This window comes from Temnothorax nylanderi, unplaced genomic scaffold (assembly GCF_030848795.1).
Source record: "Temnothorax nylanderi isolate EJ_2023f unplaced genomic scaffold, tnyl_v1.0 TNYL_tig0017_pilon, whole genome shotgun sequence".
Taxonomy (NCBI): domain Eukaryota; kingdom Metazoa; phylum Arthropoda; class Insecta; order Hymenoptera; family Formicidae; genus Temnothorax; species Temnothorax nylanderi.
Genome location: NW_027249079.1, coordinates 48,507 through 65,928, shown reverse-complemented (window position 1 = coordinate 65,928; position 17,422 = coordinate 48,507). Strand labels below are relative to the sequence as shown.

The 17,422-nt window shown below is 43.3% G+C and overlaps 4 protein-coding genes across 4 annotated transcripts; 2 read left to right on the top strand and 2 right to left on the bottom strand.

Moving 5' to 3' along the window:
- Positions 1–4,620: 4,620 nt before the first annotated feature.
- On the bottom strand, positions 4,621–7,017 carry LOC139768593 (uncharacterized; the record flags this gene model as incomplete). The annotated part of the gene is given in 5 exon segments (XM_071698926.1): positions 4,621–4,966; positions 5,474–5,657; positions 5,868–6,461; positions 6,938–6,996; positions 6,999–7,017. Coding segments are annotated over 5 exon segments (1,101 nt in total), but the record flags the coding sequence as incomplete, so codon positions are not given.
- Positions 7,018–7,643: 626 nt separating this feature from the next.
- On the bottom strand, positions 7,644–8,694 carry LOC139768592 (uncharacterized). Its single transcript, XM_071698925.1, has one exon. It carries the CDS (start codon positions 8,692–8,694, stop codon positions 7,957–7,959), a length of 738 nt encoding a protein of 245 aa, XP_071555026.1. The 3' UTR covers positions 7,644–7,956.
- Positions 8,695–9,668: 974 nt separating this feature from the next.
- On the top strand, positions 9,669–11,512 carry LOC139768579 (uncharacterized). Its single transcript, XM_071698905.1, has 2 exons — positions 9,669–10,261; positions 10,639–11,512. The coding sequence occupies exons 1-2, from the start codon at positions 10,250–10,252 to the stop codon at positions 11,116–11,118; spliced, it is 492 nt and encodes a 163-aa protein (XP_071555006.1). The 5' UTR covers positions 9,669–10,249; the 3' UTR covers positions 11,119–11,512.
- A 2,861-nt stretch (positions 11,513–14,373) lies between these two features.
- LOC139768576 (uncharacterized) lies at positions 14,374–16,348 on the top strand. The gene is made up of 3 exons (XM_071698902.1): positions 14,374–14,599; positions 14,911–15,538; positions 16,078–16,348. Exons 1-3 carry the CDS (start codon positions 14,588–14,590, stop codon positions 16,269–16,271), a joined length of 834 nt encoding a protein of 277 aa, XP_071555003.1. The 5' UTR covers positions 14,374–14,587; the 3' UTR covers positions 16,272–16,348.
- The last annotated feature ends 1,074 nt before the right edge of the window (positions 16,349–17,422 follow it).

The window sequence follows — 17,422 nt, the reverse complement described above, 5'->3', positions numbered from 1 at the left end:
GTGTATAAAGTCCCTATTAAGTATTTCTCAGCGTTCCCGAGATTAATAGAGAAGGAGAAACAACGGCGGACGCTGACAATTACGATTAGTCGAAAGTTAACGTAGCGTAAATGTAGGTAAGCTGCTATTTTTTTTTTAATTTAGTAAGAAAATCGGAGGTCTCGTTCTCTTTCGAGGGAAGCGATGCGTTTCGATTTCAATCTCGTCCGATTGCAGCGTATCGATAAATTCATTTCTGAGTTAAATAGAGAAGTAAATTTATTAAATTCCAGGAAAGAAAAAATATTAAATCATAAAAATGTTTACTATCTTTTACTGTAATACTTCATAACATAAATAAATAATAAATTATGAAAAAAAGTTAAGCATATATATATATATATATCGTGGAAAGAAAGTAGGTAATAATAAGTATACATCACTTTATGTTTATTAATATTAATAGAGTAAAAGTTTTCAAGAAACTAATACTTAACGATTTACGAGAATAATATGTAAACTCTGATAAATTGAACCTGGGAACGAAAAAATAACTGTAAATTTTATTCCTGAAGGAATATTGATGAATTTAGCGGTACGCTGTAAATAATTTTGCACGATGAGAAATTGCAAAATATTTTTTCATTTGTTTATAGACATAGATTATAGAGACTACAAAATACTCTTATGACGAGTCGTTTATTGAGAACGAAGATGAGACAAATCAAATTTAATGTTTTTTCTTATTGTGTTTTTATATTGTGATGACTTATAATTCTTTTTAAGAAAAAAATCCATATTTTATAAATAGTTTTATAGATTAATCTAGAAATCGAGTTTACATTTAGCGTAACAATATTAATAATTGGGAAAATCAAATATTAATTATTTTATTAAATTAAATTGCGTCTATAAGTAATTAATAATCTATTAATATGACCATGTGAATATGCGATGTATAATATTGCATTTATAGAACCAGTTAATATTTGTGTCGCGTTTTTAATATTTAATAATTTTTTCTATTCTTTAAACATTTTTGCTATTCTCCTTCTACTATCAGAATATTACTATCAGTATTTATTAGAGATTTACTGCAGACATACTCACAAGTCACAATCAGTCGCATGGAACAGTATTAAAGAAGCACTTTGCTTTATTCGCAAGGATCTAATAATATTTCTCGAAAGTTAAATACAACGAGAACAACAAAAATACTTCCAACAGTACCTCGTTGAGTATCGACGAGAACAATGACGCGATTGTAGCATCCAAATATCTAATTATTGCCGTTATCTGTTGCATCGTTGATATTGTTTCTCTAAAATTGATTTTGTGTAAAGTTTCCAACTTCTCTTAGCTTGCCGATTCTTTTTGTACGTCAAGCTTATTGTGCTGGCAAGAAAATGAGCCGCGTATATTTTTTCTTTATGCAGTACATAACAATTCGCTCTCTAATGACTTTTATCCAGCGAGAATATATTGTGCGAATAACGAGGTATTTTAGCGAAAATTCGGGCGTGAAAATTAAGGAGAGTACTGTTTGGGACAGAGTGTGAGAAGGAATGAGAGAGAGAGAGAGCTCTTCGATGTCTGATTATAAGTTTTTTAGAAACGAGTACGAAGTCAATTGTTCATAATTAACGTGCGTGAAAAGAAAACGTGCCCACCTTTCGACCGTAGTCAATCGAAATCGTCGATACACGATTATAATTAAGTCAGGACGAGATCATCCGAGCTAATTACATTCACGCGGTGTGAAAACCCGAGTACTCACACACGTACATACACGTACAACCCCCCCCCCCCAAAAAAAACGGACGCGTACAGATTATACTCGTATACGTATTTACGTGAAGAAGAGAAGAAGATTAATAATAGCGAACTATATATAGAGAGAGCATTAAGTAATAAATTTTATCGTGTCGCGAAGTAAGTCGGCAGTAGTTTCGGGAGGCGTAGCACAAAAGAGAAGTATAATAATACAAAAAAAAACGAAAGGGAAGGCGCGAGAGAGACTTATGGATATTCGACGGGTCGCGTCGTCGCATTTCCCATCCGAAGAGTCGCGAGACTACCCTCGAGACCAAGTATCTCGGATTAAACAATCAAATTGCCACGTTTTTACAAATACAAAGCGTCGCACGCGTACGCAGGATTCGCCGAAGGCAGCTTTCGCGGGAAAAAAATCGGTTGCGCTCGGACGATTCCTCTCGTTTTCCTCTCGCGTCGGCGGCGACGATTTCGATCGCGCGACGTGTAATCCCCGCACACGCACACGTCGGTCCGATCGAGTTCAATTTTTTCGTTGATGTTTAAAGCATACCGCCCACACACACGCGCGCGCGCGCGCGCGATTAGGAAGATACGCCGCGATCGAGAGAAAGCGAACGTGGCGCATCCGATATTCTCGGGACACTGGCGAGGGCTGAAACCTGCCGCCGCGTAAACTGTCTTCTTTATATTTTTAACGGCACTCTTAAACGCTGAAAGATAGATGAAAGATGGAGATTTATTGCAAAACAATTCTTATTCGATTCCAATCGAAATTAACGAAGGAGCTTTCCTTCATCTTTTTGAAATTATCCATTCGCGAAATTTCTTTTGCGCGGCGAAGCCGCACAAAATGAAAGGGTGGATCTTCACCGTCGCAAAAGTAGGTACCGAGAAGTTTTCAATAGAAAGAAAAAAATGATCGTTGTGGATTGAGACGATCGGGTGTGAGAATTGTTTTTAATTAGAGAAATTGTACTCTCGTTTCCATATATTGCTCACGTAACGTTAAGTAAATATTTTATCTTTTGCAAGAGGTATTCCGATTGTTGCCGCGCACGGTGCGTATGATCGAATGTTCGTGTGTACAGTAGTTCATGCCTGTATAAATTCTATATCCTGTTTTCTCGGGTAATAATTTGCTCGCGTTGAGACGTGAAATCGCGCGCTGTGAGAGTTTCCTGGGGGAAACTGCGCGGGTCGATAAGAATCGGCTCTTCAGGCCATTTCTCGAACGACTTTTGACCGCGAATTTCACTGACCCATGCAGCTTCCGTACAGGTTTATCGGATATTTGACGGAGGTATCGCGGCGAGCACAGCGGCGTCCACAGGTACAAACGCGTATCCGCCAAATATAAACGAGTACTTCGAGATGTATCTTCTAATTTAAATGAACATATAAAAAAATATTCAAAACGTTCCGCGCAATGTTTAGCCGTATATTACGTTGCGTACATCGCGCGCTGCAATTACCCGTCACTGGTAGCAGCATAGCAAATATATATTGAGGCAGCATATATCGGGTAGAGGGCGAGAAGAATAGGGAGAAAAACCGTGCAGGTCAATGGACAGCAAATGAGAAAGAAGAGGATCGGAGGGTGTCGATCATCCGAGCTTCGAAGTCAATGCATTTGACGTCTAGAACAAGTGTGTTATATATAAATATGAACATTATAAATACATATTATAAAATTTAGATTTATATATATATATAAATATATATGTAAAAGAGAACGTTATGTATAGAGAAATGGGTACCGGCGAGGCGTGGAGAGGCACAGATATCAATCACGTCGTTATAACTCTTCCTTCACACAAAAAAGTCGCTATTAATATAATTTTACTGTGTCATTATTACCGAACGATCAAGCAATATTGGCAGTCCTGTTATCGGCAAACCCGTCGCTTTCGTTCCTCAGATCGATTTACGCGTGTCGCATGACGAGCGCGGCGGTTTTTCACGCGCAGATGAAGCCGTAATTAATCTCGGACGAGCCTGCTACAATAGCTGAGGTTCGTTCTGCCGTGATAATGAATTGTCGCAGAGCGCGATCCATCTCGAGCTTAAATCGTCCGCGAAAAAAAAATGCGCAGTCGCAGCCGCGACTGTTTGTGACCATATTAGCGATTTTTCGCGATGCAGAATTTAGGAATAAATCTCAGGCCAGTAAAAAAAAACGTAGAGCCGCGTATAAACATTCAACCGGCAAAGGTTGTCCGGCACAATTGTCTCGCGATTTTAAAGATAATTACATCTAACGAGGCAATATCGCGTTGCGTTTCGAAATAATGTTGCCTTTTCGAATCGCCAATCCCGCTCTCCTTGGATCAATTAAATCAAAGATTTCAGACTCACGGGGCGGAGTGTAAATGAAATTTTGAACACTGATATTTTCTGCTCGTGTCCAACTCGTCCTGTCTGACGTCTCTTGAAACGTGATTAAAATGTTGAAGGTATACGCTTTGTTTTAATTAATATATCGTGTTAGCTGTTAGATACAACGGCTGTTGTGTAGTGGTTTCGTGATTTTATTATCGGACCTTACATTATAATTCTTAATTAGGCTCTCTCATCCATTATCTGTAAGGAACTCTGCGTCAGATTCTTTTTTTTCCCCCTTTAGACTGTTCAATATCCCATTTATATACCTAGCATTACTTCTCACGCTATACCAATGTCTCCACGACGAGTGACGCTGGCGGCGATGGCGACGACGACGCTGATTTTGATTATCCTTATCCTTAGTATCGATCATAATACGTGTACTACTCCGTTGTATTGTCCGACAACATCCTGCATTATTTTGTAAAGAAGAATAAAAATATCTTGACAAACGCAAAAGGAAAAGAACCCCCAAAATCCAGCTTGATCATTTCAGATTCGTTCGAGCTTTTATTCCAACTCTTCGCGTGTTCTCCCGCGAATCTCTCATACACTTTCCAGGATATTTCCGCTTTCCAGGATATTTACAGAACGTTGTAGGCGACATACTGAAGCGGCGTCGACGGTACGTATCTGATGATGCTCGGCTGCGAGGAACCCAGCGGGATCGCGCCCAGCGGTGCGAGCGGCAGAGTGTTGACGGTGCGAATCTGCTCGGTCGTACGTTGCGACGATTCTTTCCTCTCCGGCGTCGCCGCTCCCTCGGTCGAGATCGCCGTCGTGCTCTTCAAGGCTGTTGCCGCTGGCGTGATCACATCACGGAAAGCGCCTGCGGAGAAGAACGGACGACACAATCATTTTCATTCAGCGTCGATTCTCGCACGAGCTCGCATTCCTAGCGCTACTCTTTATAATTTGCTCTGCAATTTGCACAACGTTGATTCGTTGCAAAATTAATTTACAGTATGAACGAACGAGTTTGCGAACCGGTCGCAGTCGCGGTATGAGAGGGGTGACCTCAGACGGTCCTCGGCCCCGGAAATGGGACGACCTTCGAAAGAGCGACGGAAAAAAAGCGATAGACATAAGTGAAAGAATGATCTCGTTTTTTTTTAAATAAAAATAAATAATTTTTAGAGCATCACATAGCTAAGATCTTTCCTCGCGGCTTCAAATTTCCAAAACGCACTTTAAAACGAAGAATTGTAAGTAGATGTGAACTATGCCGAGCGGAAAGTTTAAAAGTATTTAATCAAAATAGCCCACGGCGACTTGATATTTCCAATCAGAGCAGAGGAGAGAGTGAACGGTGAGGTGAGTTACAATCATAATTGACCTTCAGCGATCGATGACTCCGGTATGATGGAAGGCTCGATCTCGTAATTTCCATAGGAGATCCGAAATACCGGCACCGCGTGTTGTCCCAACGCCTGAGATAGCGACACGTGCGAGGAGATTAATGGGATCGCCGGGATATTTGCGCCGCCGATAATTCCCTGCGATACTCTTCCGGCGAATTCCTGCGGACCGTGTCGCAAAAATGCTGATGAGGGGAGAATTTTGGAGCGGAATATTTCGAAACACGCTCGTATCTTAGGTATTTCATTGAAGAATTTGCAAAATTTACAAAGACCGAAGTAACTACTCGAAAATGTTTAACAACTTATTAATACCATTCCGTTATTATTTTGTAAATTTATTTTGTCTTTGGCATTTCACGGTTGACGTACCTTCTGCGTGCTCGTCTCGCTCGCCTTGCCAGTGCCGCTTGTCGAAGCGACCGCTTGCAGAGTCTCGTCGCTGTCCTTCAGCTCGATATTCTTCGTGTTCTCCAACGCTTTTCGCTCCCCCTCGTTTAATGGAATTTCCGTGATCTTAGTTCCCAAAAGTCGTGTCGAGGGACTCGCGTCACCTTGGTTCCCCTCGATCTTCTTCTCGCGCGCATTCTCTCGATTCTCCTCGCGATTCTGCGCCTCTTCATCCCTCTTGGCCGCCAGTTCCAGGGCCTGAAGATGCGCGGTGCGCGCGGCCATCACTTCCGGCGTGTCCTGGACCGGAAGTGGCGCCTGCGGGAGATTCGTCGCGATCACTCGGAACCCATTCTCGCCGTCGGCGACGTACTGCGCGGTCTGGATAACCCCGGTTCCGTCGACGTAGCTGTAAGTGCCTCTGGTCGCGCCGTTGGACGTCCTGACCTCCGACCTGGCCGAGCCTGGCGCGCTGTAGCCGAAACTGTACTGGCCCAGACTGTCTTGATAGCTGAGGAACACCGGCACCGGCGGCTTAGCAAAGCCGGTGGCGATCAAACAGAAGACAAGGAACAACTGAAATTATATATAAAATCAGCTCATAGTTTGCACAACTTACGTTGCGGTTTGTAAAATCTGTATCGCAGATCAGATATACGCGGGAAGTGTTAGGTGTTTAGGATTAGTATCGGATAATATTATAGCGCGACAGGTATCAGCGATTTACTTTGCGGGAGTGGCGCAAGTTAAATCCCCGTTGTATCAAGAGAGTCACTTGAAGTAACAAACTACAAATTTCAAATTGAGATAATTTAGCTACATAAAACGCGCAAAACAAAATTTTACTTGTCTTTTCTGAAGAGGCAAATAAATTTTTCAAATAGGAAAATTAAAGACAAGAGGGTGATAAATTCCCGATCTGCTCCGAGCAACCTTTCGCAGTGGTTATCCTGACGCGCGCAGTTAAACTCTACCAAGGACCAACCCCGGAGAGATTTTATTGTTAGAATCCGCGATCCTCCTACGCGAGGAATCGCGGAACGAGCACTTACGGATGCGCTCTTCATGGCGATCGTATCGACGGCACCGGTATATCCTCGACGCGACACGGGCGCCAGGACACGTTTATATATGCACGCAGTCACGGTGCAACCACGCCCTGCGGCGCGTTGCGATGATGTTGCCCTCCTGCGTCCTCTTCCTCCTCCCTCGGAGTCGCGAGAAATTCGCGAGGAGTCGCCGCGTTGTGGGCCATCGCGGCGAGAGAACTGGTCGCGGCGAGTGGCCCCTTCGAGGTCGCGGTCTTCGGAATCCGGCTTCGCGGCGTTCGCTCGCCGTCGAGAGTGTCCATCGGACGGTGCGCTTTTTTTCCGCGGGGCCCGGTATCCGCCCGACTATGCCCTAATACGTCGACCGTCAGGGTCGCGCATAACCCCGCGCGATCGTTATGTCGCGGGGGGTTGCCGAGCCAAGAGGGATCTCGAGGAGGAGGACGCCGCGGATTATCGCTAATTTATCACGCGATTTATACCTCGCTCGTGTATCCGCGGAACGCGAAAGCCATCTCGCTGACGCCGGTCGCTCGCCAAGGGGTGCGGATGGTCTTTCGGCTGGTTAGCGCGGCTCTGCCACGCGAAGTTATGGCGATCAATGAAATATGGAAAATTTTGTCGCCGTCTCGGCATTCGCATTTTATCGAGACGAGTCGAATAGCTTGGCGTAAAGTACGAACGGATTAAATGAGGTATCATATTCGTGTGTAAGGTAACAATTTTATTCCTTTACGATATATTGGCTTCACGTGTGTGTATATTATTTATTTTTATATATGTAGTACAGAATAATGAAAATAATTGCGTGCAAGCAAGAAATGGTCAGACGATCAACTTATTCTATTCTTGTCCTATTGAGTTCTCCATTTTTCGTCGGAAAGGTGATACATAATCCCTAATATAGATCTACAAATAGCTTATGACATGATTATCATCTGAAAAATTCCGCAATTATTCGATACAAAGTTACGCATATAAAGTAAGCTGTATTTTCTTCAAGCGCGTCGGTAAAACCTTCTTCAGTAAACCAATCTGCCGTAAGCGAGCGCCGGACCAGCAACCGCCAGAGCGTCGACGGACCTCACGTCGCTCGCCAGAATCTGATTGCCGCGCGCGGTTACCTCCGGCACGTCCAGCGGCCTGCCGTCGGGACCGACGGGCACGAGAGCAGCGACGACACCGTTGCCGAGCACCAACGGCACCAGCCGACCGTTCACGGTGCGCGCGACAGCGTCGCCAGGTCTCGCAGCTCCGTTCACCAGGTCGATCTTTCCGCTGCCGCGCGCGGCCACGACTTCCGGTGCGTCCAGGACTCTGCCGTTGGGATCGCTGTCGGCGACGTCAGACGAATCCGATGCATCACCGCCGGATCTCGCTACCTCGTGCGCCAGGTTGATTCTCTCGTTGACGTGCGCGGCCGCGTGAGCCGCCTTCGCGGCCGCGACTTCCGGCGTGTCCACGACCCTGCCGTCGGCGCCGAGAGGCGCGGAAGACGTTAGGATAGACGGTACACCGTCGCGAACAAGCGAAGACGATTGTCTTCCTCGTAGCAGCAGAGATCCAGCGGCCGATCTCGCAGCCCCGTTCGCCACCCCTGTTCTCTCATCGACTTCGGGGCTGTCCAACACTCTGCCGTTGGTACCGACTTGCGTCCCGGGTGCCAAGGGTGTCGCGTACGTCAAGGGTACGGACAGGAAAGCGGGTTTGGCCGAGACCAGGCTCGTCAAACCGAGTAGCACGATCGCGAAGCGCGTCATCTCTTACGTTTTATTTATTTAGTCGCGCCGAAAGTGACAGTGGCCCCACGCAATCGTAGACAATGAGTAGCGTAACGTCACGGGATTCACTCGATAACGCGCACCGGTCCAGTCGTCGCGATCGTCTTTATAGCCCTCATAGATCACGTAATAGAACGATCGCGTGGGAGAGATCTCGATTTGTGAAGCTGTGGTCAGCTGCTTCCGTTTCGCATCGGGTAAGATAAGCCTGTTTGTAAAGCGAGAGTTTACGCCGGATGGAAAAAAAACGTTGTAGCGAGGGGCGAGGGAGGATGACGAGATGAAACGGAGAGGGATTTTCTTTCGGTTTCTTTCTTACGAGGTCGGGAAGACACCCGATCCCGTTTCCATTTCTCCGCCAGATCGGCCGTGATCTAGAAGGTTGCGTCTGCGAGAGAGAGAGAGAGAGAGAGAGAGACGACGCGTGCTGAAGGCTGCGTACGATCGCGTAATCAGGTTCTAGAGCGGGCTTATAGTCGTTTCTGCTCGGTTAGGTAAGGATGCCTGCCTACTTGCATACCTGTCGCGTTACTTAATCCTCGATTAGTTCGGCGAAAATAGATTCGTCGATCTACATTCGTTGCATTTCTGAGCATTTTTTTTTTATTGAGTCTAGTGGAACTTGTTGATTTCAAGAGAGACACACATTTCTTCAATAATCTTAAAAAAATAATAACTCAAGGTTCGAAAAATTAAAAATAAAGGAGATAAAAGAGGCTAACGAACCAAGCTGGGTGTATGTGCTAAGAATGTATTATAATTTAGATAAACAATTTTAAAAATCTTATGAAAATTAATCTTTAATAATAATCTTAAAAAATAAAATTGAAATAAGTGATTTCACGTAAATTTTATTTTTAAAAAGTTAAAAGAATTTGTGTTACATGGCAAAATTAATTTACATTTTATTTACACTTAATTAATTACGTAAGTTTCGTACTATGGTTATTTATAGCTAGTGCTTATACTAATCATGATAACTATTACGTAATTAATTAACGAAATAGAGAATTTTCTCATTATCGAAAAAAGCTTGTGCACGTTCCTCCGGGAGACAAAGGGTAAATATTTGCGTCAGCGGTTAACGATTAAACCTAAAATAAAAGCGAATAAGAAAACGGAAGTAGAATCATCTACGATAAATTGGCGACTTCAAAAAAGGCGAGCGCGACGAATCGCTCGATCGATCCTTTTTAATCCGCAGGTTTTGATTAATCGAATCGGAAGGGGGACCAATTTAGATAGGTGCCGTGCCGTGAGGACCGACGAAGCTGATACGATTCGCGATTATGCGAACGGGAGCGAGATGACGGGGCGTCAATGTCAGATACGTGACGGCTTTTATTGGACACTGGTATTTACGTTGCGATGGGTTACATCCTGGTAGCGGCGCCTGGTTTGGCCACAAAGCCTCTTTTGCCTACGGGGTATATAAAGTCCGCGTGGACAGGGTAGTGCACGCACATTATCCAAGCGCCTTGGCGAGTACTGATCCTGATCGGCAGCGCTGAGAAGCTGAGTAATTTTGTTCGACATGAAGGTCTTGGTGAGTAAAGAGTCTGTTTTAATAACAAATATTGTAGTAATAGCTACTGCTATTCTTTATTATTTTAATATTAAAAATAAAGGAATATAATAGATTGGCTACAATAGAGATAGATTGATTTAATTATGAACTGCATTTGTTTCAATTATTTTGATATACACAAATTTCATATTTCTTAATCTCAAGAATTACGTTAATTATACGATAGGTTTTTAACTTCTATAAATATATTTATTCATGTTAGTGGTATTAAAATACAATCTAACGAAGGAGATGCATAAGCTAGAGCTAGGTTTAACCAGATTAACATAATGTCTAGATTTTATTAAATAAATATTTAAAGATTATATCGCAACGTGATATCATGTTCTCTCCAGATTGTTCTCTCTGCCATCCTGGCTTGCGCCTTCGCCGCTTCGCCGCTGTTCTATTACGCCAGGTTGGTGCCCGGTGCTCCGATCGGCCTGGACGGTCGGGTGGTCGACACCCCGGAAGTCGCGTTGGCCAAGGCCGAGCACGCGGCCGCTCACGTCAACGAGAAGATTAATTTGGCCGCGGAAGCCGTTAGGTCGGCCGACCAGCACGTGCTAGCTTACGTCGCGCAGTCCGACGCGGCCCTGGTTGGTAGCGCGCAGCTGGTGCAACCGGTCGCGGTGACGACGAAACTGGTCCCCGGCGCACCGATCGGGCCCGACGGCCGCGTCGTCGACACGCCGGAAGTGGCCCTCGCCAAGGCGGAACACGCGGCGGCTCACATCAACGAGAAGCTCGGCCTTGAAGCCGTGAGATCGGTCTACTACGATCAGCCGGTCATCCTGGACCGCAGCGCGCCGCTCGTTCAATACTATCTTCGTTAATACACACAAGCGTGCCATCCACATTAAAGTGTAAATATATCTGGACCACCTGCGCGCCGTAATCCGGCAGAGTTATTTCGATTACCTCTTTTTCTTATAAATTCAAGTCACATCAGGAATTTCAGATGTTTTCGTAGGATAGCTGCAAATTTTAATATTACCATAATGTTTAATTTCTTTTTTTATACTCATACTGTTACAGAGTTAATTATTACTACGAGCAAATATCTTTTTTAAGTTTCAAATAAGAATTAAAAGTTGTGTAGAAATCCACGTTGGTCTGTAAGGATGCAACGTAGTTAGCAATATGCGTGCTAGCCGGAATGCGTTCTAACAGGCGCGCCTCATGTAAACAGATCGATAAGAGATTAATAAACATATATTTCATTACAAATATTTCATTGCAATACGTTTGATTTCTTTTTAGTATTTAGAAAGAAGTATTATTTCAACTTTTAAAACGGTAATTAAATATAATCTCATATAACTTTTTTTCGTTGACCGAAAAATTTTCGGTCGAAGAATAAAAATTGTATAGAAATATTTCTAAATCTTATATAAATATCAGAAGTAACATCGCTACAAATTTCGAAAATAAAATTAGCTATTTATTTTGCACACATCGTCATGCTTTTCCTGGTTGAGTTATATTACGAAGCTGTATGAGAAGTTGTAAAACACATATCAAGAATGTATAATTAGGCATTGAAATATTTATTATGACAAGTTTATTGATTCTTCCGATACAACCGGTATGGAGTTCGCGATGGTCTATTAATCATCAGTACAAAACTTAAGCGAGGCTGTTCGAAGTAACAAAGTAACGCCATTAAAGAGACCGTGGTCCCAGAAAAAGTTTCCCAGCCGCGTGTTCGCACCGCGAGAAAGCATCTTAATAATTCAATTTCGAATACAGTCGTTTGGGAACGTGTCTTCTACGATTTAACGAATGAAGCTGTTGACCGTGAAAATTATCGTGTTAATACACTCGCCATTTGTAAACTTGTCGTTAAAACCCATAAATACTTCTTAACTCTTTGCAGCCCTGTGTCGAATTGGACTCGACGTAACACGTTGCGGTAGTATAATTCTTGAACTATTCAAATTTATCTGCAATTATAATTAGCCAGCTATACTTTTGGGATTTCCATAAAAAGATCTCTTCTTCAAATGATAAAAATTTGTTTATTTATGTTAAATCGGTGAAACTAAAGATGAAATACTTCATTTTCATTCATTTGCGAGAAATAGTTTGGACCGTAAAAAGTACGGTGGTTGCTTCTCGTAATCCCATATGTCGCCGAGAATACGTAATCTTGCCCATAATAATGATACAATCACCGAGACGACGACGACAATAAAAGATTCGTTGCGTACGCGATTTTCGGTCATTTCTCGCACAATTGATTTTTTGGGTCAACCTCAGAGGCTGGCGGAGAGGCCCAGCGTGCAGCGTGGGTATGCAATCGGCGGATTCTGTCGCGAGCGCATTGTCGGGGGAAAAAGGAGCAAGAATTGCCCGCCGCCCGCTTTCTCGTATTACACACACGCCGATTACCGTGACGTTTCGCGATACTCGCGTTTCACCGAGTGTCGCGCGGTGCGCAGATTTGCCCAATCTGAGAGAACGAAAATTCCTCAGCTCGGCTCGCTCGCTCGCGCGCTCGTGTTCAGTTTGGAATGTTTTTGCGTCTCGCGGTATAGGGCAGAGGTGTAGATTGACATTGAGCGCGCGCGGTAAATAGTCGCTCACTGTCGCTTTCATATCGTAATCGACACGCTGCGCTCGGCGGAGCGAGTGCAGGCTCACGGGTGGTCAATAGGTCACTCGTCGATTCGATCGAACGTAGCGATGAAGATCGATAAGTTACGATAATAGAGCAAGGAAAGGCGCGGTCGCGTATGATGACAGCAATACGTCACCTTGCTTGTCTGCATTTATCTGCTTGCACTTTGCAGCATGGGCTTGTCAAAGGTGTTCACGTCATGTAGTGTCAAAGGTGTTCACGCGAAATATGTGTGAACACTGTATCCGTTTAACATATACTCGATAGATATACATATACCATATACATATATGTTAAAAATGCACAATCGTTTTCAGTGAACTAAAAAATATTATTGATTAAATTAGACGAATAACGGCTTAATCCGGCATTAGGAGAGTGTGACAAATCAGACACTATAAATATAATGTTATTTTTATAACTTCTCTGTATTTGTCGTAATATTTAGCAATAGAAAAAGTTTTTAAGTAATTTTGACAATTTTATCGGAATAATTTGAGTCTAAATTTAATTTTTATTTGAGTCCAAATTTAAATTTAATTTGAGACCCAAAATTTTAATTATTCTTAAAATTTTATATTAATCTAAGCTCTTAGATTAATTGAAATTTGATAAAGTCTACCTTATAGTAATCGTGTTACATTTTTTCTTATTGTTAGTAATGCCGAATTAAAATTAACAAATGAACGTAATTAAAATCACACTTTTAGAAACAAATGTAGCTCTGCTATGTTTACACATGATAAATATTTGAGAAATCAATTTTTGATCATCGCAGTAGAGAGTGACTTTTGTGTGAATTTACTGCACGAGTCATGCAGGTCCGTATACACCATAAATGCATTACGACCAATGTGCTTTGTACTGTGAGAATGCATTTTTAATATAGCTCGTCCTTCGACTTCGAGTCCTTCGTTTGCTCAGGGCTGGTGAGTTAGCACTAACACATGCCTTTGTTGTTTTTTAACGGCGAGATCCCTTCTATCGGTGACATGATTTAACCAGGATCATGCAGGAGTGAAAAATATATGCCTCTCGATAAAAGGATGCCAGATTAATTTATGCAACTCGGTATAACAGAGAATTAATCATTCGCGTTGCTAATTGTTGCCGGAAAATTTAAAAAAATTAATAAATATTGTAAGAGACGATCGATGTAAATACTGTAAATGATGAAATGTCTTTCAGCTTTAATACAGTAAATGAAAATCCACTCTGCGAAGAAACGATGGCGATTTTATGTCTATTAATTAAGATTCAATCGAGTGCATCATTAGCTACTGACACGCTTCCGGTCACGAAGTGCAGAAGCCGCGTTCAAATGTCAAGGTTGGCGAAAGATAGAGAGAACTAGAGAAAAGAGAGAGAGAGAGAGAGAGAAAGGGAGGATAATAGCTTTTCCGATCTTTCTCCGGTGAACTTCCCGGGCCACCCGGGTTAGCCGATCACCTCTGGCTCCCTCCAGGTCGCCGGCTATCGCATCAACGTGGGAGGGGACGGACGAATGCGCGGACTATAAATGGTACCAACCGGCCGTTCTCCAGGAACACAAAACACCGAACCGACGCCCGGTCCGGGTCCCTCACTCCTGGGAGCGAGTACTGACAGACACAGCAGCGCTCTTTTTATCGGTGCAGAAGGTGTGTGGGAGTACAGCGAAGGATACACGCCCCTGGATTGTCATGAGAGGCCTGGTGAGTGATCCCGGGACAAAGGAAAGTGAAAGGTTGGGGTAGGTCAAACGAAACCGCCCAGCGAGAAATGCCGATCGAGATCGCGCAACGAGATGACCCGATAAGCGGTGGATTAACTGTCGATTACGTATTGGTAGTTCGTGACGACTAAACTGCATCGTTTTCTAGCAAAATTCTCCCAAAAGATGATTCAGAGTCGAAATGACACTTTTTGGAAACAATACATAAAATATAATATTGTTTTTACAAATACGTATTTCTCTTAGGTCGAATTAAGATCTAATTATTCCAATTCGTTTGTTTTCTTTTAGATTTTCCTGCTCGCCACGGCGGCGACCTGTAGAGCCGCGTACGTCGGTTCGTCCCCATACGGGAATCCCCTGGTTCACCACCCTCAACAAGTCTCGCCGAGCTACGCGCCGTCCGCTCCGGTCGGCGAGGACGGCAACGTCATCGACACGCCGGAAGTGGCGCAGGCGAAGGCCGCGCACTTTGCCGAATTCGCCAAGGCCGCCGCCCGCGCGGCCCAGAACGGGAAGAACCAGCAACACTTGTCCGATTACAATCAGATCTCGTCGCCCGCGTACAGCTACTCGGCCGTACAGCCGACCGCGGCGCCTTATCTGAGACAGGCCAGCTACCAGCAACCCACTCCGATATATCAGACGCCTAATCACGTGCAGGCGCCCATCTACGCCCCGGTGAATTACCAGCAACCGCAGCAATACAACGCACGGGCTAATTTCGTGGGGCAGAAGAGCTACTCGCTACCGACGAAGACCACTACCTTCATCCCGGCGCCATTGGCCGAGGACGGGACGGTCTTGGACACGCCGGAAGTGGCGGCCCTGAAGGCAGCCAGACTAGCCGAGCTCGCCGAGGCGGAGGCCCGGGCTTACAAACACGCGAGCGATCACCCGAACGAGGACCAGGGTCAAGGTGAGCGAAGCGAAGAGCTGGAAGAGACCGATGACCCGCTGCGTGGGCCGCGGCGTAAATCGTTGACGTAGGGCGTGGATAAGAAACATGTTTTGAAGTCCGCTCGCGGCAACATAACACGAAGTATAAGATGTAAAAGTTTGAAAGATTTTGATAAGAAAATTGCGGAAAAATTGGACAAAGTATTTTAGACCGAAGAGTTTTCAGCATTATTTGAGCATAGAAATATAATATAACTTTTCATCTCTGAGTAGTAAATTAAAATAGAAAAAATATAAATATAAATTGCTACGATTTAGGACATTTTGAAGGATATTTTTATTTTACAAAAAATTATTCCAATTATGGTCTCCCCTCCTGCTGCATTTTTTATTCTACTGAAAGTTATTCTAATAACTCTTGCATTTATATGCATTTTATTCCCTGAAATTGCTGGGTATTTTCTAAATGGTGTTTTATTGTTCAAATTGTTCATATTGTTCATATCGTTCGTATTGTTCATATTATTCATATTGTTCATATTGTTCATATTGTTTCAGCTTATGCTGGACCACCAGCCGGTCCTGCTCCCATCAACTATAATCCTAATCTAGGACACTATGGTGCTTCGCGGGCATTCCCAGGATCTTCCTTCCCCGGAACTCAGCCTTATGCCACGCAGCAAGTGTTCAATCCGTCATCGGGTTTTGAGCCTCATCACTTTCAGTCCCAGCATCTGTTAGGAACTTTCTGAATCTAGCGGATCGCGGTCGATCGACATGTTCCGGTGCCTGTACATACTCTAGATGAATAAATTGTTTTCCCTTCCTACGAATTTATCATGTTTTTCGCGACGCTCCACGCAGATCAATCGCTTGTACATCTCACAAATTTTTAAATATTCCGAAAAAGTGTGATATATTATATAAAGACTGCTGAAAGAAAGATTTAATGAAAAAACGAACCTTGTTCTCTCCATCATGATCCTTATCTTTATTTTTTAATCTCCTTTTCTCTTTCTATTTTTAACATAAAAATATCGCACGATTTAAATTATATTAAATTCTATATCTAAATATATTAGTAAAAAATTAAAAATAGAGAGGTACAAGTTGATTATTCTTATTGTCAATTAACGAGCGATATTTTGTAATTTATATGATTGCAAAATAATACGTTGACTAATATCTCTAGCTCGTCGTCGCGCAACGTCAAATAAGCAATTAAGTTTTAATAAAGATCCTATTCACGTGCTGGCCTACTTCTCGATCTTGCGTTGCGTCTAGCTTGCAATTAGTTTAAATACGGCTGAAATGTTTCTTTACCACTATTAAACCATAAAAATATTAATTCAAGACTGTAAAGATGCATGCAAATGTGTTTAATTAACTAACTTCTACGGATTAGAAGCTTGTTGCACTGACTTTTTTTAATTCGCTATATTCGGTATGCCTGCAGCATTAAATTTAGATTAAGATGAATAATTCATTAAATATTTCTTGTTATTTTGACACGCGCAAAGAAAAGGATTCGCCAAGGATCGCAAATAGGAGAATTTCTCGCAGAAGAAATCGCGGCGGTACGTGATGTAACTCTTGTGTCTTAATCCAGATAGAAATCGGAAGAGAGCAAGAAGAGAGCGATCGGATCGTCGTGGGAGGCCGATTAGGAAAGTTTTGCGTTTTGCGGTGCACCCGCGCCGCGGGACGATATCGTAACGATCGTCTTGTAGGATTGCGGCGCGAATGCGGCACGCAGTTTTACGTAAGCCGAATCGCGACACTTGAATAAAAAGGGAGCGCAATGTACCGTGGAGCTAATCGGTATTGTGCTTGCGCGGCGCGCACGCAGACACCATTTTATTGGAAAACACGTTAATTATTATATATTATATTTTTCTTTTAC

Bases quoted from the DNA above. Each gene is read 5' to 3' on its own strand.
- LOC139768576 (XM_071698902.1), top strand. The intron at 15,539-16,077 runs GTGAGCGAAGCG...ATATTGTTTCAG, and splicing joins GAACGAGGACCAGGGTCAAG to CTTATGCTGGACCACCAGCC.
- LOC139768592 (XM_071698925.1), bottom strand. From the start codon at position 8,694: ATGACGCGCTTCGCGATCGTGCTACTCGGTTTGACGAGCCTGGTCTCG.